Source organism: Macaca thibetana, chromosome 9 (genome assembly GCF_024542745.1).
Source record: "Macaca thibetana thibetana isolate TM-01 chromosome 9, ASM2454274v1, whole genome shotgun sequence".
Lineage (NCBI taxonomy): Eukaryota > Metazoa > Chordata > Mammalia > Primates > Cercopithecidae > Macaca > Macaca thibetana.
Window position 1 is genome coordinate 26,294,311 of NC_065586.1, and position 27,743 is coordinate 26,322,053.

General features: G+C 41.3%; 1 protein-coding gene across 5 annotated transcripts in view; it reads left to right on the top strand.

Moving 5' to 3' along the window:
• The window catches only part of APBB1IP (amyloid beta precursor protein binding family B member 1 interacting protein), a 166,249-nt gene that overhangs the window by 45,646 nt on the left and 92,860 nt on the right, over positions 1 to 27,743 (top strand). For 2 of the 5 annotated variants that reach the window (XM_050804505.1, XM_050804504.1), the window contains exons 3-6: positions 9,394 to 9,465; positions 12,474 to 12,561; positions 17,851 to 18,143; positions 20,236 to 20,313. In XM_050804505.1, the coding sequence (XP_050660462.1) occupies positions 9,394 to 9,465; positions 12,474 to 12,561; positions 17,851 to 18,143; positions 20,236 to 20,313 (531 nt within the window). Of the gene's footprint in view, positions 1 to 1,684; positions 8,983 to 9,393; positions 9,466 to 12,473; positions 12,562 to 17,850; positions 18,144 to 20,235; positions 20,314 to 27,743 lie in introns of those variants that run through there. The other 3 variants (XM_050804503.1, XM_050804502.1, XM_050804506.1) reach the window with 3 other exon arrangements.

Consider the following 27,743-nt stretch of genomic DNA (forward strand, 5'->3'; position numbering starts at 1 on the left):
CAGGAGAAACGCTTGAACTGGGAGGCGGAGGTTGCAGTGAGCTGAGATCACACCATTGCACTCCAGCCTGAGCAACAAGAGCAAAACTCCATCTCAAAGAAAAAAAAAAGCAGTCAATACTAGGATACAAACATTTTTCTTTAACTATCTTTAACATAGAAAGATGTACAGTATGCAGATAAATTCACTGAAGAGAAGAAATATAGCTGAGGAAAACCCACACAGAAAAATCTTCCAGAAATTTGTTTAAGCCTCCAACCATGTCTGGGATCAATAAATATTTGATGACTGACTTACGTTGTGTAAACTCGATTGAGTTACTTATCTCTGGATGCCTCAGTTTTCTCATCTAAGAGGAACCTAAAAGTGTTTTCATTTCACCTAGGGAATGAGGATGGATTTAATCAGTCAATGCACATAATGTACCAGGACAATCCCTGGCACGGAGTGAGAACACCTAATAGTTATCCGCTATTATTTTTATTGTTATCAGGCAGGTAAAGAGCAAGGGGAGATTTCTGTCTGTCTCACCCCCAGCCATACGCAGAAACAATTGAATGAGGAGTTTTATTCTTGGTAGACAGACAGGTAGCAACTTCTCTGGTGAAGTACTGAAGACTAATTCTAACCTTCCTGAACTTCGTTGACTGTGACTCATTTTAATAATCGGAAAGTCATTTTTATACCTCCTCTGTTGTTTCATTTTTTTGTATTATTTATTTTGAGCCAGGGTCTCACTCTGTTGCCCAGGCTGGAATGCAATAGTACAATCATGAGTCACTGCAGACTTTAACTCCTGGGCTCAAAGGATCTTCCTGCCTCTGCCTCATGAAGAGCTGGGACTACAGGCGCATGCCACTATGACTGGCTATTTTTTTTATTTTTTGTAGAGATAAGGTCTTGCTTGCAAATATTCTATTTGGTCTTTTCTTTTCATTCTCAGTGCTCTGAAATTTTCATTCGGTTATTCGTATTAGTATTTTAATCCAAGTAAAGACTAAGCATAACTAAAAATACAGCTGAAAAGGTGAAATTTGCAACCATTCAAATTAGCTTAGACAACCCGTGAGTTTGTAACATCTTAATATGGTGCCATAAGAAAGCAGGGTTTTGACAGATAAGCTCCTTATAAAAATGTAAATAATATGTGTTTCTTCGTTGTATTGACACTTGCTGCCACTGAAAACAACTCTGTAAACCCAAAACTTGATAATTACAAGAAGAAAAAAATCTTAACAACTTTTTTATTTCATGTAGAAGTTGTTAGGACCACTTGTTTGTTTTGTTTTGTTGTGAGGTGGAGTCTTGCTCTGTCGCCCAGGCTGGAGTGCAGCATAACCTTGGCTCACTGCAACTGCCACCTCCTGTGTTCAAGCGATTCTTGTGCCTCAGACTCCCAAGTAGCTTATAGGCGAGCACCACCACGCCCAGCTAATTTTTTGGTATTTTAATAGAGACAGGGTTTCACCATGCTGGCCAGACTGGTCTCAAACTCCCGACCTCAAGTGATCCACCTGCCTCAGTCTCACAAAGTGCTGGGATTAGAGGCATGAGCCACCACGCCCAGCCTTGTTTTGAACTTATATGAAAAATAGTGTTTTTTTGTTTTCTGTTTTATTAAAAAATTCCTATTATAAACAATTTTATTATTACATATTTAATTTAATATATAAAATGGTATGCTTTTATGAATAAATCTTTTAGTTTTAAGAGCATCAAATAATCCCTTAATTTAATATCATTCTGCTCAAAATTCAGTTCCTAGCACGAAATTATAACATATTATTGTTATAACAAAGGAGTACTTAAGCATGTTTATGTGTTCACTTTCGTTCTTACCGATCAGCAAATTTAAAATAAACACATGAAATTAGTTATAGGACGTGAATTAAGAAATAATTAAGATAGAAAACATAATATGTTTTTATTTACTAAATAATGATTAGCCTATTACTTGAAATGTTAGCTGGCTTTAGATTGAATTAGAAAAGAAGAAAAGTCATTGATATTGTCACTCAAGTTGCCTCAAGTTGCATGGTAGTTATCAGAATTTTTCTTAAAGCAACTACAATTTTTGGTTTGAAAACGGATTCAGGCCTAAATAGATGCGAGCCCCAGTGAAACTTTTGTTTACCAACACAACATATCTGTGTAAGTATCAGTATTTACTCACTTGGAAATAGCATTGGAAAAAGAGAAAGTATTATAGTGAATGAGGTTCCACAAACCTGTACCTATAGCAGCAGCTTAGAAACAGACTGTTTAATTGCTCTGATAGTTCTTGGAAACATGTTATTTGGCAGCCTCTAAGGACTGCCCGGCCCTGGAATGTGACATTTCTGAGTGTGTCACACCAGGAGCCTTGCAGAACGTGTAGCCAGTCAAGTGAGAGAGAACGTTCTATGAGGCTTCAGATCTGGACTCTAGCCCAGTTCTCATTAGTCTGGGAAGTTACTTAACCTCTCTGGGTTTCCAACGAAGCATTTCTGAACACAAACATCAACAAGATCTGATTCTTACTTAATAACGACTCCCAGTTTTCTAAGAGATTCTAACACCATAACAAAAAGAGTGTGATTCAGTGTGGCAAATGCTGATTGCAAATTTATGCCAAGTATTGTTGGCTATTTTGTTTAAATGTCGCAACAAGCCTATGAATTCGGCATTATTGTTTTTCTTATTTTACAGACAAGGAAACTGAAGTCCAGGGAGATTAAATACCGTGTCAAGTTGGTTGTTAAGGCCGGGATTTACTGACATGTTTACCAAATGCAATAGACAGCAAATCTCTGCTGTAAATGAAGATACCATTGAAGTGTTAGCATGACAGCTGGATTTTAAACGATCAGTAGGATTTTATGAAGGAGATATGGACAGAGGAGAATGTTATTTAAAGGGAATAGCATATACAAAGACAAAAGAGTTCTTAAAAGCCTGTTCAGAAAACATCAAGGGTCCTGAGGCCAGACCTGGTGGCTCATGCCCGTAATCCCAGCATTTTGGGAGGCAGAGGTGCGAGGATCACTTGAGCCCAGGAGTTTGAGACCTGCCTGGGCAACATAGCGAGACCCTGTCTCTGCTAAAAATAAAATAAAATAATGTAAAAATGTATAAATGAATTAAAAAATAAAAGGCCCCGACTGGGGCAAATTAGGAAGGACTTTGAAAGACACGCTGAGTGCCTGAACGCTCTCCACTTCATCATAAGCAGCCAGGGAAGGCTTTTAAACAGGAGCGTGGCATGTTCACATTTGTATTTGCAATTTGCTGCAGTGGTGGTGGTGAACATTTCTAGGGAGTCCAGAAGGCTGGAGGCTGGGTGATCTGGTGAGGTATCAACTGTGACTTGATAGAGAGAATGAAGGCAAGGAGAAGCCTTCTACACGAAAAGCCAACAGATTCCCTGACCTACTAGATGGAAAAATGGGAGGAGTAAGGGACTTTGCCGAGGGTTCTAAGTCAGACTGATATGTGACTAATGGCCTTTTACCAAGTGAGGGCGCATAGGAAGAGAATGCATGAGGGGGAGTAACGAGTTGGAGCTGCTTAGAGGCAAATGCCTGGGGGATGTTGAATTGGCTGTTTTTAGGCAAGCTACTCTGACCGATGCAATAAGGGCCGCCCTCATCCAGGTCCAAAATTCCAGATTCCATGGCCGGAATTGCTGATCTTCACGGCATCCCAAACTCATGCAAACTGAGTTAAATGTGTGAGATTAACTTTGCCGTCAATATAAACATATGTCCTGTAAAACACGTGCATCACAGTACTCAGGATAAATGTTTAAAAGACATATTTTTGAAATGTATCCGGGTGGAAAAGAGAAACAATTTAAGGATAAAAAAACTAAAGCCTAGAAATATTAAGCATTAGGGAAAATTTCCTTGTCGTTTAAGGAACCTAAGGGAAAGTTTTAGCCTGGACGAGCGGCTTCAACCACTTCACCCCACGTCTATCCAATAATAACAATAATGATCACAAAATCTAGCTGATTTTGTAGTATTTCCATTTATTTTTCATCAACAACTTGTGGTTCTTCCCAAGACATAAAATGAACTCAGAAGTGACATACTCACAAAAAGATTCTAACTCCACCCAGTCACGATGTGAGCACGGCTTGTTTGCAATGCATTGCTTCACTGTGAACTCCACCCCGGCTCTTTCTGGCTGCTAACCCAAATAACACTTTTAGCTGTCAGGGCTGGGTGTTTTTTTTTTTCCTCTCTCTCTTTTAGTCTTTATTTTGACCTTTGGAAAACACCACACGTACCTATAGGCACAGCCCTGTTTTCTTACGCTTGTGTGTGTGTACACTGTACACATGTGTATAACTCTTGTTTGTCCATTCCAAAAATAAAGTTTTCTTGCAGAGAGGTCAATTATGTCACATGATTGCATTTACAGATTAATAATTTTTGTTACAAACCGCCCTTAAGTCAAATGTCTTTTTATTTTCACCGTGCGTGCAACTGTGATCCATTCACTAGCAAGTTTACTTACGACTGTAGGTTTCAGCACAATTTTGATATTGACTCCACTTAATAACTCAATAACAGACTCTGGGGGAGAGGAATGAAAGGGTAGGGGAAAGGGCAGGGGGAAAGATTTTCAGCAGATGAATGCAGGGAGAGGTCACGAGAACGCGCTGTTGTTTTGAGTTATTTCCATCTTAGGTGGATGATTCACTGTGGCACGTCATTAACCTGTTATGTAGCAGTGGTGTGCACAGCCTGAGAAACAAGGCCTTTGGGTTCAATGGGTTTTTCTGACTCATTGATGTCACATTGCAAGGCTTTATTTTAGTGCTTTTCCAAATTTAAGGGTTCAGGAGAATGAATCAATGGCAATATTCTTGTTACTCAAATTATCTTTGGTTCCTATAAGCTTATTGTAATGCTGGTTGGCAGTTTTGAGGTCAGCAAACAAATCTATATTTATTCTTATAAAATGGATTACTCTCATAAAAAAAATCTGAAATGTGTTAACACCAATAATTACTCTTAACTTTTTCTGTTAATAGTAATTCATCTGAAGGATTCCTTTATTTTCTCACATTATTGTACTCAGGAAGAAATTCACGTGAGCAGTTCTGGAATTTTATTATTTATTCCAAGAATTTCCCCTTATTAAAATAATAACTTAAAAACCCATAACAAGATTTTTAATACCATATTAGTTGTTTTGGGAGACAGTTTGTGAAACCATGGAGATAATGTCTACTTAAATATTTTCTGCCATTTTGTAGGAATTTTTTTTTTTTTTTTTTTTTTTTTTGAGAGAGTCTCACTGTGTCACCCAGGCTGGACTTTGGTGGCACCATCATAGCTCACTGCAGCCTCGACCTCCTGGGCTCAAGCCATCATCCCGTCTCAGCCTCCTGAGTAGCTGGGACTACAGGCACGTGCCCCCACACCTGGCTCATTTTTTAATTTTTTGTAGAGAAGTCTATGTTGCCCAGGCTGGTTTCAAACTCCTGGCCTCAAGCACTCCTCTCCCCTCGGCCTTCCAAAGTGCTGGGATAACAGGCATGAATCACCACGCCCAGCCTTGTAGGACATTTAAAGAAAGAAGGATATGATTCAGATACTTTGTAAGCAACTGTGTGGGGATAAAACCCCATGGAAAATATTCCTCATGCTGACTTCCCTCCTGAAACAGGGGCGGCGCCCACCTGCAGCCATCTTCCTCTCTTCTGGCTGCCATAAACACTTTTTTAATCCCAACAATACACACAAAATAGGCCAAGTATCTTCTATCATCCTTCACTGATGCTGTGTTTGATTCCTCTCTGACTTTCCCTGCACACATAGACCTAGACCTTTGTTTTCTTTCTCACCTGTTGCTTCTATACCTGGGTGCTCACCTGTCAGCTCTGTGTGGTCTGACCTTCAGCATTCACTGAGTGGCTTCCTTGGATTCAAACACACACCTCCTTGTCCCACGTGTATGTACACCTGATTCTTTGGGATGCATTTGCTACTAGGAAATGTGCTAGTTCGATGGAATCTAGACCTCTCTTAACTAAAGACCTCTTCTTGTCCCCTCCCAGTGACTCCTGGCCAACACAGTTTTACAATTTCCTGTGCTCCTGCAAGACACCTCCTACACTGGATGCCAGATAGGGCACTAGAGAAAATTAATGCATCTCATAGCAATTCAAGCATCCGTCCTCCAAAATAAAACATGCAAAACTTAAACCTCGAAATGACCATGCAATACCCTCAGTGACCCGCAGCTCAGGGTAGCTTTTGTGTTTCTCACGAGGGAGAGACTAGAAGGAGGGCAAAAGAAAAGCCACTGCAGGGGGCAGAAAATTCAGATGGAAAATGTTTTCAGTCCTGTTCGGCGAGGGTGATAAAGTTATGTAGGAGAAGAAAATAATTTTTTTCTTCTTAAAATAGGGAGAGGGGGAAATATACGATGGAAAAATTAAGCAAGAAGATTTCATTATGTCAGATTTCCTAAGTGATAAACCCAAGATAATTGTTGAAGATAATTTGGGAAGATTAAGTGCTAGCTTTGCAGGGTGGATATTTGGAGGATATGCACTGATTCACCCAAAATGATTTTACAGCCTCATCTGTTCTGATTGCTCAGCGTCAATGCTATCCTGGGTGCTAAATGTTGCTAATAGCAACTCTGTTGCTCTTGCAACAGAGTTAGTGGCAGATAAATATTACTGTTATCATCATCATCATCATTTACATCACTTCACTTTTAAGAATTGTGATATCTTAAAAATCATTTGGCCGGGTGTGGTGGCTCACGCCTGTAATCCCAACACTTTGGGAGGCCTGGGTGGGTGGATCACTTGAGGTCAGGAGTTCAAGAATAGCCTGGCCAACATCATGAAACCCCATCTCTACTAAAAACACAAAAATTAGCCAGGCATGGTGGCGGGTGCCTGTAATACTAGCTACTCAGGAGGCTGAGGCAGGAGAATTTCTTGAACCCAGGAGGCAGAGGTTGCAGCGAGCTGAGATCAAGCCATTGCACTCCAGCCTGGGAGACAGAGTGAGACTCTGTCTCAAAAATAAAAGGAGGAGGAGGAGGAGGAGGAAGAGAAGGAGGAGAAGGAGAAGGAGAAGGGGAAGGAGATCATTTGAGTCATTTTTAAGAAAGCAAAGTTAGTGTGACAAAGTTTGTTTCATAGACATATTTAATAAAGGACTAAGACACCCTGATAACTAAAGCTATTAAAAATAAAAATATGCGACTGCTAAAGTATTAAAGTCACTTAAAGGGTGAACTACAAGTTTTCAAGATAGTTTATTCAAGGAAAGGTAGATTTGCCTCGACTTGGCCTATTTCAGCCAAGTAGTTTATCTTAAATACACACACGAAGGGATAATAGTATTATGGTTATGATTTAGAAAGTATCTTTATCGGCCAGGCGTGGTGGCTGACACCTGTAATCCCAGCATTTTGGGAGACTGAGGCAGGCGGATCACCTGAGGTCAGTAGTTTCAGAACACCCTGGCCAACATGACGAAACCCCGTCTCTACTAAAAATACAAAAATTAGCCAGGTGTGGTGGGACATGCCTGTAATTCCAGCTACTCAGGAGGCTGAGGCACGAGAATTGCTTTAACGTGGGAGGTGGAAGTTGCAGTGGCGTGAGATGGCACCACTGCACTCCAGGCTGGGCGACAAGAGCAAAACTCCATCTCAAAAAAAAAAAAAAAAAGAAAAGAAAAAAGAAATAAAGTATCTTTAGCTTTTAGTACTGCATGTTGAAATATTTGTGGAAAAATAATATTTGCTTTAAAATATCTGTTGTAGGAAGATATAAATGGAAAACGATCAGTCCAGTTGAAAATTATTAAAGCTGGACAATGTGTATATGAAAATCATTATTCTCTCTGCTTTTGTATATATTTTTAATTTCCAAATTAAAAGAATGACATAAATATGCATGCATGTACATATTCAAGTAAATATTGTGATTTGGCTTAAATATTACATACTGATTCTCTAAACCCACCAGACTTCTAAGTATGAGCTATAATTGGCATTAATCTTACAGTGTTTTAGAGCATTTTGAAATGTCCTTAGAGGCTGAGCAAGGTGGCTCAATCCTGTAATCCCAGCACTTTGGGAGGTCGAGGCGAGTAGATCACCCTCAGGTGAGGTCAGGAGTTTGAGACCAGCCTGGCCAACATGATGAAACCCCGTCTCTACTAAAAATACAATAATTAACCAGGCGTGGTGGCGGGTGCCTGTCATCCCAGCTACTCAGGAGGCTGAGGAAGGAGAATTGCTTTAACCTGAGAGATGGAGGCTGGAGTGAGCTGAGATCGTGCCACCACACTCCAACCTGTGTGACAGAGCAAGACTCGGTCTAAAAAACAAAAAAGAAAAGAAAAGAAAAAAGAAATGCCCTTAGAAATGGTCTGCAACAAATTCCTCATGTTACAGATGAAACAATTGATTACCGTTGCCAAACTACATACTGCTAGTTAGTGGCCAAAGGACTAGTAATGTCTCCTAACTTCCCAATTTAGCCTTGCCAAAAATGTCAGGAAACAGAGCAGCCAGTTGCGACTCACAGTGCATCCCACCCTATTTTGTCGCAAACTTTTCCGCTTCTTGGGCAATTGCTTCATTTGGTTTAGGCAAAGAAAGTTGAAAATGTAAAAACATGTTTTCTTTCTATCTCTTTTCACTTGACAGGGTGGCCATTTAAGTTCTAAGTGTTTGTCCACTCGTACTTCTAAGTAAATGTACTAAAAACTATTATTTCAGAAATATCTTTTGAAAGCAGGAAATTGTTGGGTAAATATGCTTAATCACTCCTCACATCATTTTCATGTAAGTTTGTTTTTTTTTTTTTTTTTGGGACGGAGTCTCGCTCTGTCCCCCAGGCTAGAGTGTAGTGGCGCGATCTCGGCTCACTGCAACCTTTGCCTCCTGGGTTCAAGCAATTCTCCTGCCTCAGCCTCCCGAGTAGCTGGGACTACAGGCGCCCGACACCACACCCGGGTAATTTTTGTATTTTTAGTACAGATGAGGTTTCACCATATTGGCCAGGCTGGTCTCGAACTCCTGACCTCGGGTGATCCGCCTGTCTCGGCCTCCCCTAGTGCTGGGATTACAGGCATGAGGCACCGTGCCCAGCCTGTTTCTTTGGCCCCAAGAAGACTAGTTTAGCCTGGAAAATTACAACTGTGGCTCTGAGGCGTTCCCCAAGGTTTGGCACAATCTTAGATCAAGCGGATTGGATAGAAGCCAGGCATGAAATTTCAGGCTAACATGAGCCTTCCTCTCAGTATAGTCCTCTCCCAACTTAGCTGCCCACGGATGGGGCTCTTAGGGGAAAGAGAGGGATGCAAAGAGTATCCTAGGATCAGGCTTTTATGAGACTGCTAATATCTCAGTTTCTTCCTTTTTCAGATGGGTGAGTCAAGTGAAGACATAGACCAAATGTTCAGCACTTTGCTGGGAGAGATGGATCTTCTGACTCAGGTAAACTTCCCTTTTTAACTGGCAAATTAGAAAACAAAAATAGAGTTGCTGAATTTCATTATAACATGACAAGGGAGCTGTCTTTTTTAAAACCCTGAAGATTGGCAACATTATATAGTTCTGATATAATATAATTGTGACAATGACAGATTAAAAAAAAAAAGTTTGTTCCTGACTATACACTTTTGAGATCAGTTAGTTTAGTACATTGATCAGACATACATCAAACTTGTAGTATCCAAATATTTACCAATAGAGAAATTTACCCCCAAGTTTACTACCCTACAACCACCAGCACTGAGCCATTTGCCTGTGGTTACCTTTATATAAACTCACTAAGAAAATATTATCTTTGTTTGATTTGGGGGTGTTTTTGAGACAGAGTCTCACTCTGTTGCTTAGGCTGGAGGGCAGTGGCACAATCATGGTTCACTGGAGCCTCAACCTCGTGGGCTCAAGTGATCCTCTGGCCTCAGCCTCCCAAGTAGCAGGGACTACAGGTGCACGCCACCACACCCAGCTAATTTTTTTTTCTTTTGTAGAGATGAGATCTCACTATGTTGCCCAGGCTGGATATCATCTTTAGTAAAGACTTTTTACCAACCCTTGAGGAAATGCTATATTTTAAATAACTAAGGGGGAGTTTTGGTGCCTCGTGATTAGACTGTAAGAACTTAGTACCCTCAAAGGAATGTGAAAACCACTCAGCCATAGACATAAAAAAGCCCCTGGCATCAAGATCAGATTGACTCAGAGGTCACTGAGCCCCACTGTCAGCGCCACTACAGCCAGGCAGCTGCTAACCCATGGGCCACTAAGCCAGGTTACAGTCAGGTGCTAACCCAGGGGCCACTAAGCCAGGTTACAGTCAGCTGCTAACCCAGGGGCCACTAAGCCAGGTTACAGTCAGCTGCTAACCCAGCGACCACTAAGCCAGGTTACAGTCAAGTGGGCTTTAGAGCGTCTCAGAGTGTGCTCGTAAATGAGCCTTTGACTAAGAAGGTAACCAGCTCATCACTTTGTTGCATAAAATGTCAAAAGAAGAATAAGCCAGTATTCCTAAATAAGATAGGGGTCTTCTAAAGCTTTCTTAAAAAAAAAAAACCAAATGAATAGTCTGTGTTTTGAAAGACTATTTATTTTAGGAAAAATAAACCAATTCTAGACTGGGCGCAGTGGCTCACACCTGTATTCCCAGCACTTTGGGAGGTCGAGGTGGGCAGATCACAGGTCAGGAGTTCGAGACCAGGCTGACCAATATGGTGAAACCCCATCTCTACTAAAAACACAAAAATTAGCCGAGCCTGGTGGCGGGTGTTTGTAATCCCAGCTACTCAGGAGGCTGAGGCAGGAGAATCATTTGAACCCAGGAGCAGAGGTTACGGTGAGCCGAGATTGTGCCATTGCACTCCAGCCTGGGCGACAGAGTGAGACTCTGTCTCAATAAAAACAAAAATAAAAAAATAAACCAATTCTAGTTAGCATCTACTTTATATTCCCAATAAGATTCAGAAAAGTTTAGATTCTATGAAAGAAGGGATAAGATACAAGACAGTTGGCTTAGAGGAAAGGGTGCTGGTTAAAAGGTGTTAGGATGACAACCACATTTCTTTCTTTCTTTCTTTCTTTCTTTCTTTCTTTCTTTCTTTCTTTCTTTCTTTCTTTCTTTCTTTCTTTCTTTCTTTCTTTCTTTTCTCTTTCTTTCTTTCTCACTCTCATTCTTTCTCTTTCTTTCTTTCTTTCTTTCTTTCTCTCCCTTCCTTCCTTCCTTCCTTCCTTCCTTCTTTCTTTCTTTCTTTTTTTTTTTTTTTTTTGAGACGGAGTTTCACTCTGTCAGCAGACTAGAGTGCAGTGGCACAATCTCGGCTCACCGCAACCTCCGTCTCCCAAGTTCAAGCGATTCTCCTCTCTCATCCACCCCGCCCCCGCCCCCCACATTATCTGGGATTACAGGTGCATGCCACCACACCCAGCTAATTTTTGTATTTTTAGTAGAGAAGGGGTTTCACCATGTTGGCCCAGATGGTCTCTATCTCCTGACATCGTGATCTGTCCACCTTGGCCTCCCAAAGTGCTGGGATTACAGTTGTGAGCCGATGGCAACCACATTTCTAAAGATGAGGACTGTGTTTTCTCCTCCCATGGCGGAGGAAAGTTTAAGGGAACGTGTGTGGTCTCTCTGTACCCGTTCTCTCATTCCTGCAGCCAGTGGGGGAAGTGTTCTGATGGGCCAGAGTCTGGGATTTTTGCAGGACCACATTTAAGTATTGTTACTGTAAGGCAAGAACAGGAAAGAGGCTGGGCATGATGGTTCACACCTGTAATCCCAGCACTTTGGGAGGCCAAGACAGGAGGCTCACTTGAGCCCAGGAGTTAAAGACCAGCCTGGGCAACATAGTAAGACTCATTTTTATTTAAAAAAAAAAAAAAAAAAAAGGAATAGGAAAAGGCCCCTTTGAGTCTCTTGGACCTGCCTTCACACAAAGCCCTTTTGGTTTTTGCTGTTTCTTTGTTGCGGCCAAGTGGATGCAGTCATAGGTTTGCTTGGCTAAACAGCCCTGCCAACAGGTAGGTTCTCAAGATTTTAGGCTAAAGAAGTATTTTACTACAACAGACTGCATCCTCAAACAATTTGTCTCCTCCAAGTAATTGGATATTTATTTCTTTGATGTCATGACTTAAGTCATTACAGAATTATTTGTATACATGTATATGTATAGTGTGTGTGTTCACCATTACAAGACATTATTTGTTCTTTTTAAAAATTAACTACCTCATTCTCATTGACATGTTCCATTTCAAGATCTTCCTTCTAGAATAATTTTTAAGCTCTAATTTTCTATAGGGGAAAAATTACATAAAACATTTTCAAGTTACAATATGGTTTTCATAGAACATGCTAAGGGAGAAAATGTGTAAATAATACATGGTTTTTGACTTGCTGAGTAAAGTGTGCTACAGAAATGTTTGTATCATGAATAACTTTGACGGGGGTCTTTTTTTCACAGAGTTTAGGAGTTGACACTCTCCCTCCTCCTGACCCTAACCCACCCAGAGCTGAATTTAACTACAGTGTGGGGTTTAAAGATTTAAATGGTAAGCATAACCGTTTCTTTTCTTAAGCAATTCAAAATCATGATGATGATTCAAATCAGTATGAAACTATAATTTGAAAACTAAATTAAAGGAACCTAAACATCATGATAAATATCATTGTTAAAATCATGGATTTCAGACTGGGTTTTACTGTGTCTTGATTGAATTGAGAGAATCAAGAAGATATTTTTGCCAATAACGAAAGGGAACACCATTCTGCATTTGTGAAAAGTCTCAAAATGATCTTGCACTTTAAAGTAAGGGGACTTTCTTCTTATTACTAAGCCCATAGAGTAACAAGGAGTAGTATATGAAAATATTAATAAGGAAATGACCCTTCAGTGATAGAAATCAACTATTTCATAATGATTAATAAATATGAATGGATACTTCATATTTTATTTAAAATATTTTTAAATTTATGTGTAATATATACTTATATGTAATTTAGTCTACTTGACATTTTTTCATTTTTCCTGAACTTGTCACTTTATTTTATTACCAAAAATCTCTCAGCCATGCATGGTGGCTCACGCCTGTGATCCCAACACTTTAGGAGGCCAAGGCGGGAGGACTGCTTGAGCTCAGGAGTTTGAAACCAGCCTGGACAGCATGGCAACACCCCATCTCTACGAAAAATAAAATTAAAAAATAGCCAAGTGTGGTGGCATGTGCCTGTGGTCTCAGCTGCTTGGGAGGCTGAGGCAGGAAGATCAAGGCTGCAGTGAGCTGTGCTTCTGCCACTGCACTCCACCCTGGGCAACAGAATGAGGTTCTACCTCAAGAAAATAAAAAACAAAACAAAACAAAAACTCTCAGTTTATTTAAGTGGAGACATCTTTAGGCCACATGCTATTCATATTATAATAAATCTTGAGGCCGGGTACAGTGGCTTAAGCCTGTGATCCCAACACTTTGGGAGGCCAAGGCGGGCAGATCACGAGGTCAGGAGATCGAGACCATCCTGGCTAACACGGTGAAATCCCGTCTCTACAAATACAAAAAATTAGCCGAGTGTGGTGGCGGGCGCCTGTAGTCCCAGCTGCTCGGGAGGCTGAGGCAAGAGAATGGCGTGAACCCAGGAGGTGGAGCTTGCAGTGAGCCGAGATCACACCACTGCGCTCCAGCCTGGGTGACAGAGTGAGACTCCATCTCAAAAAAAAAAATAATAATAAGCCTTGAAGTAATCACTTTCAAGTTATTGAAAACTCCCTGCAACTCTGGAAGAAGATTTCCCAAAGACTTGCAGTGCCTACCAAAAATGTGAAAAGCAAGATAGGAGAGAAGTTCAATTATAGAAATCCAGAATTCCAAGTTTTATTTCTGTGCTTCTCTGGATTTTTTTTTTTTTTTTTTTTTTTTTTTTTTTCGGGCAGAGTCTCTCTCTGTCACCCAGGCTGGCATGCAGTGACAGGATCTCCACTCACTGCAACCTCTGCCCTCTGGGTTCAAGCGATTCTCTTGCCTCAGCCTCCCAAGTAGCTGGGACTACAGGCAAGAGCCACCACGCCCAGCTAGTTTTAGTAGAGACGGGGTTTTGCCTTGTTGGCTAGGCTGGTCTCGAGCTCCAAATCTCAGGTGATCCACCTGTTTCAGCCTCCTAAAGTGCTGGAATTACAGGCGTGAGGCATGGCATCCAACCAGGATTTCTCTGTTTCTATCATTTCCAGTAATTTTGTAACAAACCATTAGGTTCCAGTGACTGTTTCTTGATAAATTATAATATACCTCTTTTGATTTTCTCTTTTTCCTACACTCTTTTTATTTGCCACACAAATTTATTATTCCTGCCAGTCATTTCCACCAAGATGGTAACATTCATGAAGTTTTTTACAAAAGCAGGCCAGGCATGGTGGCTCACGCCTATAATCCCAGCACTTTGGGAGGCCAATGCTGGTGGATCACTTGAGGTCAGGAGTTCAAGACCAGCCTGGCCAACATGATGAAACCCCATCTCTACTAAAAGTACAAAAATTAGCCAGGCATGGTGGCAGGCACCTGTAATCTCAGCTACTTGGGAGGCTGAGGGACCAAAATCACTGGAACCCAGAAGGTGGAGGTTGCAGTGAGCCAAGATTGCACCACTGCGCTCTAGTCTGGACGACAGAGCAAGACTCTGTCTAAAAGAAAAAGCAAAAAAAAAAAAAAAAAAAAGCAATACATTTTTGTAAAATTATGATTGCAATAGATAACATACACTTGCACATATGAACAATGCAAATTTAGCCTTTTAGCCTCACTACATCATAACAGCCGCATGCTTTATAATCAATTCAATTAAAATTAAAATTTAATCAATATTTCAGTTTAATTGTAGTCATCTCAACTGACGCTTTCTAAGCACTAACTCAGTGCCTGGTATCACAACACTGACAATGATAGGAGCAATGATACCCAGACACCCAGCAAGATATAAACACAGTGATGTTACATCACAGTAATAAGACACTCTTCTCATTAAGGAAACAAGATGTACACATGTGGTCTAATTTGGATACGGGACAAGACAATTAAAAACTACTGCTATGTATGGAAAATTAAATTTGTATGGAATTAGATTAAGAATAGATTTGTTTTGTCTTCACTTTAAAACACTGCTAAAATGAGTTCGAAATATTTTGCCCAGGCTGGGTGCGAGCCTGTAATCATGCTTGTAATTCCATCACTTTGGGAGGCCAAGACAGGAGGATCACTTAATCCCAGGAGTTTGAGACAAGTCTGGGCAACATAGTGAGACGACTGTCTCTAAAAAAATTTAAAAATTAGCCAGGCATGCTCGTATGTGCCTGTAGTCCCAGCTACTTGGGAGGCTGAGGTGGGAGGATTGCTTGAACCCATGAGGTCGAGGCTACAGTGAGCTATGATCCTACCACTGCACTGCAGCCTGGGCAACAGAACAAAAGCCTGTTTAAAAAAAAAAATAATTGCCCAAAGTCATTCAGAGAGTCAGTGACTAATTTCAGAATAAAATCTATTTCTATCCCATTCCCCAATTCCATATTACTCAATTCTATATTCATAAATTTAGCTAATCTTTATTAAAACATTTCATCTCTATTGATAAATTTAGAAATCTTTAATATATTAAAAATCTATTAATAACTAATATAATAATTCAATTTATTAAATTTGCTTTGGAAATTACTAATATAAATATTATTATGGAGGTTTTGTCCCCAAAATTTTTATAATAGAGTAAAGGTTTATATGTCAACAGTCACAATGTGATTGATTACATTAGAAAATTATAAATATGCTTCTTTAGTTCTATATATATTTTCTCTGAAAACATTTTAAATTAATTTAACTTGATTTTATAAAGAAATTATATATAAGCTGGGCCTGATAGCTCTCGCCTGTAATCTTAGCACTTCAGGAGGCTGAGGCAAGGGGATCACTTGAGGCCAGGAGTTCGAGACCAGCCTGGTCAACATGGCAAAACCCTGTCTCTACTAAAAATACAAAAATTATCGAGACAAGGTGGTGCACACCTGTAATCCCAGCTGCTCGGGAGGCTGAGGCAGGAGAATTGCTTGAACCCAAGAGGCAGAGGTTGCAATGAGCTGAGATCATGCCACTGCACTCCAGCCTGGGTGACAAAGCGAGACTCTGTCTCAAAAAAAAAAAAAAAAAAAAAAAAGAAGTTGTATATAAAAGTGATTTACAGTAAAATAAACTCTTTTTTTTGTATTTTTTTTTGTATTTTTAGTAGAGACGGGGTTTCGCCGTGTTAGCCAGGATGGTCTCGATCTCCTGACCTCGTGATCCGCCCGTCTCGGCCTCCCAAAGTGCTGGGATTACAGGCTTGAGGCACCGCACCCGGCCAAAATAAACTCTTTTAACACATTGAGGAAACCCAAACTTTAGTCCCAGTACTGTAAACTAGCACTACTAGCATTACTGTAATATGCTGTGTGGCGTTTATGATGATGATGTCTGACAATGTGTCCTTTCACAAAGCTCATTTGTTACTGAATAGGCTTCATTCCGGCTGCTCCCATTTCCTCAGTCTGGTTCATCATACCTATAGCAGCTAGAATTCTCCTCATGGATCACTTCCTTCCTGCCCATCCTTTGTTCATTATATTCACCATATCATATATGCCTGATCATCAAAGTACTCCACCAGGACTACTCACTGACACCACCTCCACTACACCCCATGATCTAATCAATGTTCAGGATCACACAGATTACCATAGTAATCCCACACATGGAAGAAATCCTAAGGTGATCTCCCCTCCCTCCCTCTCACTCTGAAAATTTTTGTCTTTCCTGTCTTTTAAAAGTTAACTCCCAGCTTACTATCTTCATTAAGTTTCTACCATTTAATCCCATAATTTTTTAATTCCTTGCCACCTATGGTGCCTTAATTTCTGCTATTTATCATTAATTGCTCTTGGCTGGGCACAGTGGCTCTTGCCTGTAATCCCAGCACTTTGGGAGGCTGAGGTGGGAAGATCGCTTTAGCCCAAGAGTTTGAGACCAGTCTGGGCAACATGGCGAAACCCTGTCTCTACACAAAATACAAAAATTAGCTGGACCTGGTGACATGCACCTGTAATCCCAGCTGCTTGGGAGGCTGAGTTGGGAAGATCGCTTGAGCCTGGGAGGCAGAGATTGCAGTGAACCGAGATCACACTATGGCACTCCGGCCTGGGCAATAGAGTGAGACTCTGTCCCAAATAAATAAATAAATAAAAATTTTTAAAAAATTGCTCTTTCTCCGAATGTGAAGTTTTCTACAGTTAGGTGGTGAGCCTATAGAAGCTCCATCTTCACCCCAAAGTAACAGGCACATTAAACCCCAGTTGGTTGAAATCCAGTTTCTTCTAAATAGCAGCAGTACTCTATTTGCCCTCCAAATGCTTAGGGAAAACTCCCCTTCCATCCATTTCCAATGCTCTCCCCTCCCCTACTTTTCTAAAACTCTGAGATCTTACACTATAATATGCAAGGATTTCCTACTTAAGCATCTATTCGTGGGCTTGGATTTGACTTTATAGCTGGTGTGTCAGGTGCCCCAGTGTAGAGAACACATTTCCTCCATTTATTTTCTTGGTATTAGAAACTCACTCGGATTAACCATGCAACAAATGCAGCAACAGTCCTTTAGGAATTCCTATACTTGTGCTATTGAATTAAAATATTCTCAATCTTCTCATTATATCATAACCAATCAAAATAAGGATTCCTTTCTACTCAAATATTATGCTTAAAAATTATCTTCTTTCTGTTTTTCCAGATGCAAGTAGTTGTTTATACCATTAATGTGATTTTCCCTACTAGAGTCCTTAAATGCACTGGAAGACCAAGACTTAGAGGCTCTCATGGCAGATCTGGTAGCAGACATCAGTGAAGCCGAGCAGAGGACAATCCAGGCACAGAAAGAGTCCTCGCAGAATCAATATCATTCAGCATCTCTACAGGCATCACATTTTAGTGGTGCAGCCCCTCTTGGTCATGGAACAAATGTTGCTGCCACTGGTATCAGCCAATATGAGGATGACTTACCTCCTCCACCGGCTGATCCTGTGTTAGACCTTCCACTGCCGCCACCACCTCCTGAACCTCTCTCTCAGGTAAGTGCGTGGGACCAGAGTCGGCAGGGCCATCAGCCTCTGCTACCTATCACTGATGTTCTCTGAAGTGATCATTACATTCCAAAGTTTGTGCATCCAAAGATCTGACATACTAAAAAACCAAGATACAGAGCATGCTCGTTGCAAAGCTAGAACACTGCGTAAACAAGCCACATGGGTGTATATCAAGAATGTATTAGGGTCATATTCAGGATTTACTATAGTTTGCTTAAAAAATATTTGTATGCAAACACTCTTTGATAAAACTCAGTCTTTTGGGGACATGTTTTATTAATATCATATTGAAATGTGGAACTGATTGTATATTTCCATGTCCCTGCTCCTAGCTCAGTACATAGAGATTGGACGGCATTCATTATACATTTTCTGAGTAGAGTGAAATTGAATTTTGTTGAACTTGGCAGCCCTGTTCAGTAGGACAGGCACATCCAAGTATCACTTGTAATGTCATAGTTGGGGAGGGTGTTACAAAGCAGGCAGGTGATGGGTGCTTGATATTGATAAATTTCTGAATATTGAAAAACAGACAACTGGAAAGTTTAAATTATCATTATTTGGGATATTAACTCATAGTATGTCTCTCATAAAAGTAAAAAGAGCACTTTTAAGGATTTTCTTTATAGAGTAAGCCAAATATTTTAGAGGAGAGTCCACTTCAATTTCTGCTTCCACAGTTGTCACACTGTGTCATGATGTTTGGTCCTCACAAATAAGAGCCTAGGGACCCTGAAGGTCATACAATGCCTTTTGAATGAACAAATATTGAACATAAATCAAATATTAAATTATACTCTATCACACACAGTGCTCTACTGTGTACTTATTATAGAAAATTTATGTGAAAATGGAGATCAATATAGAACAGAGACTCTTAATGTAGGGTCCATGAAGATTTCGAGGGGGCCATGCAACCCCTGAAAGTAAACAAAGTACAAAGTTGAATGCACTTGTGAAGCTTTATGGGCTTTCTTAAAGGGGCTTGTGGCTCAAAAAACAATTTGAGAACCACTGCTATAAAAAGATACATGCCTATATTCAAGTAATTAGAATGTAACCAGAACAGCTCCTTTCCTTATCATTATAAATAGAAGAGAGACTTAACTTGCCAAACTCAAAGAACTTTGGCCTCATAAAACACTTCACTCACTTTTCTGCCTGTTCATATGAGCTTGTCAGTGCTCATATGTTTTTTGGTGAATTGTAAGTTTAAATTTCATTCTCTTGGGCCTGGTGCAGTGGCTCACGCCTGTAATCCCAGTACTCTGGGAGGCCAAGGCAGATGGATCACAAGGTCATGAGATCAAGACCATCCTGGCTAACACAGGGAAACCCCATCTCTATAAAAATACAAAAAATTAGCCGGGCGTGGTGGCGGGCACCTGTAGTCCCAGCTACTTGGGAGGCTGAAGCAGGAGAATGGTGTGAACCTGGGAGGCAGAGCTTGCAGTGAGCCGAGATCGCACCACTGCACTCCAGCCTGGGTGACAGAGCAAGACTCCATCTCAAAAATATATATATATATATTTATATTCAGTGTCTCTTAACCTTTGGGGACATTAAGAACCCCTTTAAGAATCTAATTAAAAAAAATAGAAATCCCCAAAAAGACATCCTGATCCAAAAGTGTGTATATAATTTCTGAGAGTGTTCAAATCCCTGGAGATGTGTCAATCTACAGATTCCTTAGGTCGGATCCCAGTTTGTGGGCCAAGCAGATTTTTGTGATCTAAATATACGAACCACTGTTAAAGTCATCATTTCATCTTTTAAGTTACCATTCCCAAGCTATAAAGAGTGGCTGCCTTCTATATCTTTGAGCTGAAGAATTTTGTTATAGCCATTTAAATTCTGAAAATTGAATGTTTCGGGTGATGGATACCCCATTTATCCAGATGTGATTATTACACATTGTATGTCTTTAAAAAGTAATTAATACATTCTGAAAATCAAGCATGTGAAATTTGGTAACTTTTGCTAACATAAAGTAGCTAAGACACTAGCAATGACAGAAGTGATTACTCACTGGTATTATTTAATGGACTGTAATGAAGAATATCTTGCCCTTTTTCAGGAAGAGGAAGAAGCCCAAGCCAAGGCTGATAAAATTAAGCTGGCGCTGGAAAAACTGAAGGAGGCCAAGGTTAAGAAGGTGAATCATGAATCCCATTTGCGTGGGGGCAGTTAAATTAAGGACCTGTGGTTATGCTTAATGATAAAAACAAAATGAAGCCAGGCACGGTGGCTTACACCTGTAATCCCAGCACTTTGGAAGGCCGAGGTGGGTGGATCACGAGGTCAGAAGATCGAGACCGTCCTGGCTAACACGGTGAAACCCCCTCTCTACAAAAATAAAAAAAATTAGCTGGGTGTGGTGGCAGGTGCCTGTAGTCCCAGCTACTTGAGAGGTTGAGGCAGGAGAATCACTTGAACCCAGGAGGCGGAGGTTGCAGTGAGCTGAGATCGAGCCACTGCACTCCAGCCTGGGAGACTCCGTCTCAAAAAAAAAAAAAAAGAAAGTAGAAAGAAAGAAAGGAAAAAAAGAAAAAAGAAAAAAAAATGTTGAGTGATACTTTCCAAATAGTTGTAATTTTCAAAACCTTTTAAGGACAAAGGTAGAGAACAATTGTTCTTTCTATATCATCAGTTAGCTCACTTGTGATTGATAAATAAGGGATTTGTGTTACTATAAACGTAGAGGTTTCCTTGGCTTGTACATGATTTTTTTTTGCTGGCTTATACATGAATTTTCCTGGGAGCTGGAATGGTGGGAGTAGAATTATACCTTCAACAAGAAAGGAAAGGACCTTTGGCTTGGCTGCTGTCCAGGCAGGGGCCCTTTCAGCTCTATCTTAAGAAATTTTAAAACAAGTTTGCACATCCAGGGCTCCCTTCCTTTGAGCCGGCCTCTCCGGGGTTTTGCAAAGTTCTGGGTTGATAGCAGGTGGGGCCACCTTTGGGGACTGCCTTAACTGGGTCAGAGCTCAGCTTCTTTTGGCCTGGCCTCCGCTTTTCCGCAATTGCTCTAGTGCCCTTTTCCTATGCCCTGGCGCAGCCGTCAGCCCTGCTGCTGCCCTAGATGTCCAAGTTATCTCCCAGGGTACCAAATGCTGTTTTTGCTGGTGCTCTGGTTTCAAAATAGGTTTTGAGTAATCTGCCCTTAACCCTACTTTCCTAATAAGCCTGTAACTTGATCATGCATGTTTTTTTTACAGAGTATAGGTTTTTGAAGAAGACATGTATTGTATTATAGCAAGAGATACAGCTGCATTTAACCTCACTAGAAGAATATACCTAATGATAATAAAGTGTTAATAATAGTTAGGCTGGGCGCGGTGGCTCGCACCTATAATCTTAACACTTTGGGAGGCTGAGGTGGGTGGATCACCCGAGGTCAGGAGTTCAAGACCAGCCTGGCCAACACAGTGAAACCCCGTCTCTACTAAAAGTACAAAAATAAGCTGGATACAGTGGTGTGCACCTGTGATCCCAGCTACTCAGGAGGCTGAAGCAGGATAATCATTTGAGCCCAGAAGGCGGGGGTTGTCGTGAGCCAAGATTGCACCACTGCACTCCAGCCTGGACCGCAGAGCGAGACTCCATCTCAAAAAAACAAAAAATTTTTAAAAATAGTTAATTTGGTAAAGTAAGGGAAAGATGAAACAGTCTTCATCATGTTTTGTTTCGAGACAGGGTCTTGCTCTATCACCCAAACTGATCATGGCTCACTGCAGCCTTAAACTCCTGGGGTCAAGCAATCCTCCTCCCTCAGCCTCCTGAGTAGCTGGAACCACAGGCATGTACCACCATGCCCGGCTATTTTTATTTTTTGTAGAGTTGAGGCCTCCCTATGTTGCCTAGGCTGGTCTTGGACTCCTAGGCTCAAGCAAGCCACCCATCTCAGCCTCACAAAGTGCTGGGATTACAGGTGTGAGCCACGATGCCTGGCTCTTCATCTGATTTCAACTGCTGAAGCAAATAACATCTCTGAGACTCATTCAGAATTTTCTGTTGAGAGTTGCATGAATTGTCCTTTTCACATAGGGCTTTACACTTTCTATTCCCATGGCACCTATCACAGTTCTCTGAATGAAGGCGTTCAATACCTGCTGATGGATGGATATTCAGGAAGTATTCCTTGGCTGCCCCTGGAGCCAGACTTTCAAGGTTCATCTAGGGGACTCTTCCCAGATTAGTCTGGTTCCACTCATTCCAAACATGCCCAAATTTCCTTACCATTTTCTCCCCGTTTTCCACAAGTGATTAATTCCACAGCCAATCTTTGGAACTCCACATCCTCATCTGCCTTGCCCTTTTCTCAAACCTTGGTTACATTCAACTTTCCTCCTGCTCAGTCCTGGGCACTCAGTGAGCTACCCGGGTTCAATCACTCTCTCACCGACAAAACCATTTTTTTTTCAGAGACAAGGGTCTCATTCTGTTGCCCAGGTTGGTCTCAAACTCCTGGCATCAAGTGATCCTCCCACCTGGGCCTCCCAAAGTGCTAGGATTACAAGCATGAGCCACCACACCTGGCCTCAGCTAATGATTTTGTTGCCCGTGTCGCAGGGAAAATAGACGCACTCAAAACAAAAGTTGTGCAAGCTCCCGCCAAGACATCTACCTATCTACCTGCGTGCATCTCTACCCACATATCCCATATTCTTTCCTTAATGATGGATGAATCATTATGTGTCTGCCGAGGGCCAGCTTCTTCTCTTGGGCTGCAGTCTCTCTTCTTGTCCTCCTGTGCTCAAAAGTCTCTGATGTCTGCCCATCTCACACATGAAGCCAGAATGAATCCTCCCGGTGGCCTCCAGTCCCTGCATGACATGGCGACCAGTCACCTCCCTGGCCTCACCTCCCAGCATTCACTTCTTCATTCCCCTCATTCCAGCTGCTGGTCTCCTGACTGCCCCTCAAGCACTCCAGGCCTGCCCTTGCCTTGGGACCTTGCCGCCCACATCCCCAGTACTCCCAATCCTTCCCCCACTTTAGTGTTCCCCTCAGTGCTTAACACTACCCTATTTGTGTGTGTGTGTGTGTGTGGGTGTGGGTGTGTGTGTCAAGGTCTTGCTCTGTCACCCAGGCTGGAGTGCAGTGGTGCTATCACAGCTCACTGAAGCCTCAAATTCCTGGGCTCAAGTGATCTTACCACCCAGCCTCCCAGGTAGCTCGGACTACAGGTATGCACCACCATGGCCCGCTATTTTTAAAAATTATTTGTAGAGAAAGGGTCTGGCCATGTTGCCCAGGCTGGTCTCAAACTCTTGGCCTCAAGCAATCCTCCCACTTCAGCCTGTCAAAGTGCTGGGATTACAGGCATGTAATAGTGGTTAAAATAGTTAATTTGGTAAATTAAGGAAAAGATGAAACGGGCATGTAATCCAGCACTTTGGGAGGCTGAGGTGGGAGGATTGCTTGGCCTGGCCTACTTTACTTATTTGTCCTATGTATTGCCCGTATCCCCTCCCCACCACCCCATAGGATCTTCCCCTGGGATCTTTGTCTCTTTTCCCCACCAATGCATCCCCATCTCTTAGAATAGATGCCAGGATCACACAGAGGTGAATAAGTCAAGTGTGGTCCCTGCTTGTGGAGAGTTAGAGTCTAGTTAGACTCTAGCTCTGAAGAAAATAAACCAGGGAGAAGTGACAGAGAGTACACAGGCAACCCTTCCGGTTGGATTTGGTGCCAAGGAGGCCTCTCTGAGCAGGCAGCCCTGGAGGGAAGGCCTCTGGCCAGAAGCAGCTGGATGCACATGGGTGTGGTGCTAGGGGGCATTCCAGGCAGAGGAAACGGAGAGTGAAAGATGGTCCAGCAAGAATGAGCTCCGGGAGGTGGGGAAAAAAGGAAACAACTGAGGACAGAGAGGCAGCCGGGAGACACGGGGTCTCATAGGTCCACGGAGAAGTTTGAGTTGTATTGTAAGTGCAATGGGAAACCATTTGAGGGTTTTAAACAGGGGAGTGTAAGATGAATATATGGCTTTTAAAGGTCATAAAGGGCCAGGCACAGAGGATCACACCTCTACTCTCAACACTTTGGGAGGCCAAGGCAGGAAGATTGCTTGAGGCCAGAAGTTAAGACTAGCCTGGGCAACAGAGCAAGAGCCCATCTCTACAAAAATAAAAATTGTTTTTCATTAACTGGGCATGGTGGTTCACACATGTAATCGCAGCTATAGGAGGCTGAGGTGGGAGGATCCCTTGAGCCCAGGAGTTCAAGGTTGCAGTGAGCTATGATCACACCACTGCACATCAGCCTGGGTGGCAGAGCAAGATCCTGTCTCTACAATAAATAAGCATGGGTCATACTGGCTGCTTTGTGGAAAATGGATTGTAGGGGCAAGGTATGAGAGCAGGATTCTAGCACAAAATCTCACACATGGATAAACGTGTTGATCACACGTGGATGGCAGCTGAGGATGAGCTGTGCTGAGTCATTGACTTTACCTCTCAAGATAAAAAGACAAAAGAAAAAGGTAACAGTAAACTTCATAATTAGACTATTTCAAGCCCCTGGATTATGTATAAAATATATTATTTATATATTTTCAGAAGCGGAAATGAAAAGAGAAGTTGTTTCTTAGATTAAAAGAACAACCAGCAGGTTCCATCCATTCGCTTCAGCTGGAGATTAAGAGAACAGAAGGAGAGGGCAGGTATCTCCTGCCATATATCAGAAAGTGAGAGTGTTGCCATGATTTAGTTTAGATGAATTATAATGGTACACACAAAGCACAAGCTGCCTTGATTCAACAAGGAAGATGGAAAACAGAAGCCACTCTGATCAGTGAGGAAGGAAAGAAAATTACGAAGACAAGTTATGTATTTGCTCTGATTTCAGACACTCCGAATATATTTGTTCTGTGATGCAGAATATTAAGAAAATAACTGAGACACACTCATGCATTAAGAGAATAACTGCAATGTACTCATGCGTAATCTACAACATGTTTTTAAAGGATGGAAATCAAATCTATCTGTCATACTTTGCCCTCAAGTATTCTGTGGGCTGTTGACATCATTTTGAATTACAAATGATGTACACAGCTTGTGCTACAAAGATTTTGGAACTAGAAACAGAATCAGACTCATGCATTACTTTTATTGTTTTTTTAAAAGCCCTGTGACACCAGAGAACAGTTCCATCTGTAAATTTTATTACAGAAGCAAAAAAACAAAACTGTAAATGACTTAGGTCTAAGATATTTTTGTATTTAGCATCTTGCCAAAAAAGAAGAAATTATAAAAGCTATAAAATCTTTAACGGATTATTTCAATTTTTTCACCCTTGAATCACTTTGCCCCATACCATATAGTGTAAATATGAAAGTATTTAGCTTCCTAAATCACATAACTGTGATTTAATGTTATGTGTTGGTATAGAGCTACTCTTTAGCTTGCAAATGTGAAGGAAGCTGTGAAGAATAGTAAATGTAATTTCTTCTTGTTAAACATCACAAGACTTCTCTTGGTTGTGTGTGTGTGTGTGTGTGCATGCGTGTGTATGTGTGTGTGTTTTCTAAATTCTATAATTGTGGACATTCATAAGTACATGTGGATTAACTCTAGTTTCCAATTTCTGCAAAAAGAAACCTTTAATCATCGCCAAATTATGTGGTTTAGTATTTTTTCTCTATATAAATGTTTTTATAGAACATAAAAAACAGCAACACGTGTTTTATTTTCTCAAGAATTCCTAAGCGGGATTGAAATGTAGTCAAACATCATTAATCTTTCCATCAGAAACATTAAATTTTCTAAGCCTTAACATTGGTAGTGTGTCTTAGCACATGTAGCTACTTTACAGCAGTAATTCTCAGCAGAGAGCAGCAAGTACGCCTTCCACAGAAAATAAATCCTAGTAAAGACCGCTATTTGAAGAATTCTTCTTTTTCCATGCAACCCTCCATGACTCATTTCTAAGGTCACATGAATGGATCTTTGACACTGTGTTAGTTGGGCCTACCATTTTATCATCAAAAGACAAATACAGGGAAAAAGCAACTATCCAACTACAGATGTCTGAGTTAGAGATTTTCAAGGGAAAAAAAAAAGTATTCTTTAGGAAACCCTGGGATAAGGCTCTGATTTAAACGGTCCCTGGAGGAAGAAAGCATTTTGACTGCCCCATGTCTACATTTTGATCTTGGGGGTGTATGTGAATGTTGGAAATAGAAGGTGTTACATGAGTGCTTCAACTTTTGGTTGCTGCCTGCAACTCATCCAAATGGTTACCACCACACACACCCTTCCGTTGCTATCAGTAACTCTGCAGAACCATCTACAGGAGCTACACTCTTCAATCTGTTAACTATAGAGTGTTAGGAAGGAATGAAGCTACAGCCATACAACCCTCATCATGCTCCATCTCATCTGATCTCAGAAGCTAAACAGGGTCAGGCCTGGTTAGTACTTGGATGGGAGGCAGGAATGGGACAGAACCTGGCTGCTCAGAACCTAATCCAAACTTGTGGAGAGAAAGAAATGTTATCAAATTTATGGTTTCTCTCTCCCTTTTCAGTCCATCTAATTACTTTTTTTTAATAACGATGCGTCTTATTGGTGAATAACCAGGACCAACCATAAGCTCATATGCTACAAATACATAGGTGTCAAAGAAAATCCAAAGCCTAGCTGCATTATTTCACGAATTAATTCTGTTACATTACATGAAAATCAGGGTCTCTCTAACGAATAAGATTTTAGTTGTTGTTGTTGTTTTCTTTCCTTTTTTTTTTTTTTTTTTTTTTTTTTTGAGACGGAGTCTCACTCCATCCCCTAGGCTGCAGTGCAGTGCTGCAATCTCAGCTCACTGCAACTTCTGCCTCCCAGTTTCAAGAGATTCTCCTGCCTCAGCCTCCTGAGCAGCTGGGATTACAGGCACATGCTACCACACCTGGCTAACTTCTGTATTTTTAGCAGAGACAGGTTTTCATCCTGTTGGTCAGGCTGGTCTTGAACTCCTGACCTCATGATCTGCCCGCCTCAGCCTCCCAAAGTGCTGAGATTACGGGCGTGAGCCACCGTACCCAGCTGAATCAGGTGTTTTAATAACTTTGACAAGTTGCCAAGAAAAAGTCAAGGATATTCTGTGTTTTTGTTGAAGATAAGTAAATGCAGCTTCCTCCAAACCTACAGATTTGGAATAAGATTACTATCAATTTTATTGTGAATTTAATTCAATAGAATATTTTGAAAATGGAATAAAAAATAAATTAGGGGCTGGATACGGTGGCTCATGCTTGTAATCCCAGTACTTTAGGAGGGTGAGGCAGGAGAACTGCTTGAGGCCAGGAATTTGAAACCAACCTGGGCAACATAGTGAGACTTTACCTCTACAAAAAAAAATGAACAACAATTAGCTGGGTGTGGTGGTGCACACCTGTGGTCCCAGCCACTCAGGAGGCTGAGGTGGGAGGATCAGTTGAGCTCAGGAGGTCGAGGCTACAGTAACCCAAGATGACACCACTGCACTCCAGCCTAGGCAACAGAGCAAGACCCTGTCACACACACACACAAAACAACCCCAAAATTAGATTCATCATGTGCCTGCAAAACAGCTTATTTCTCAGTC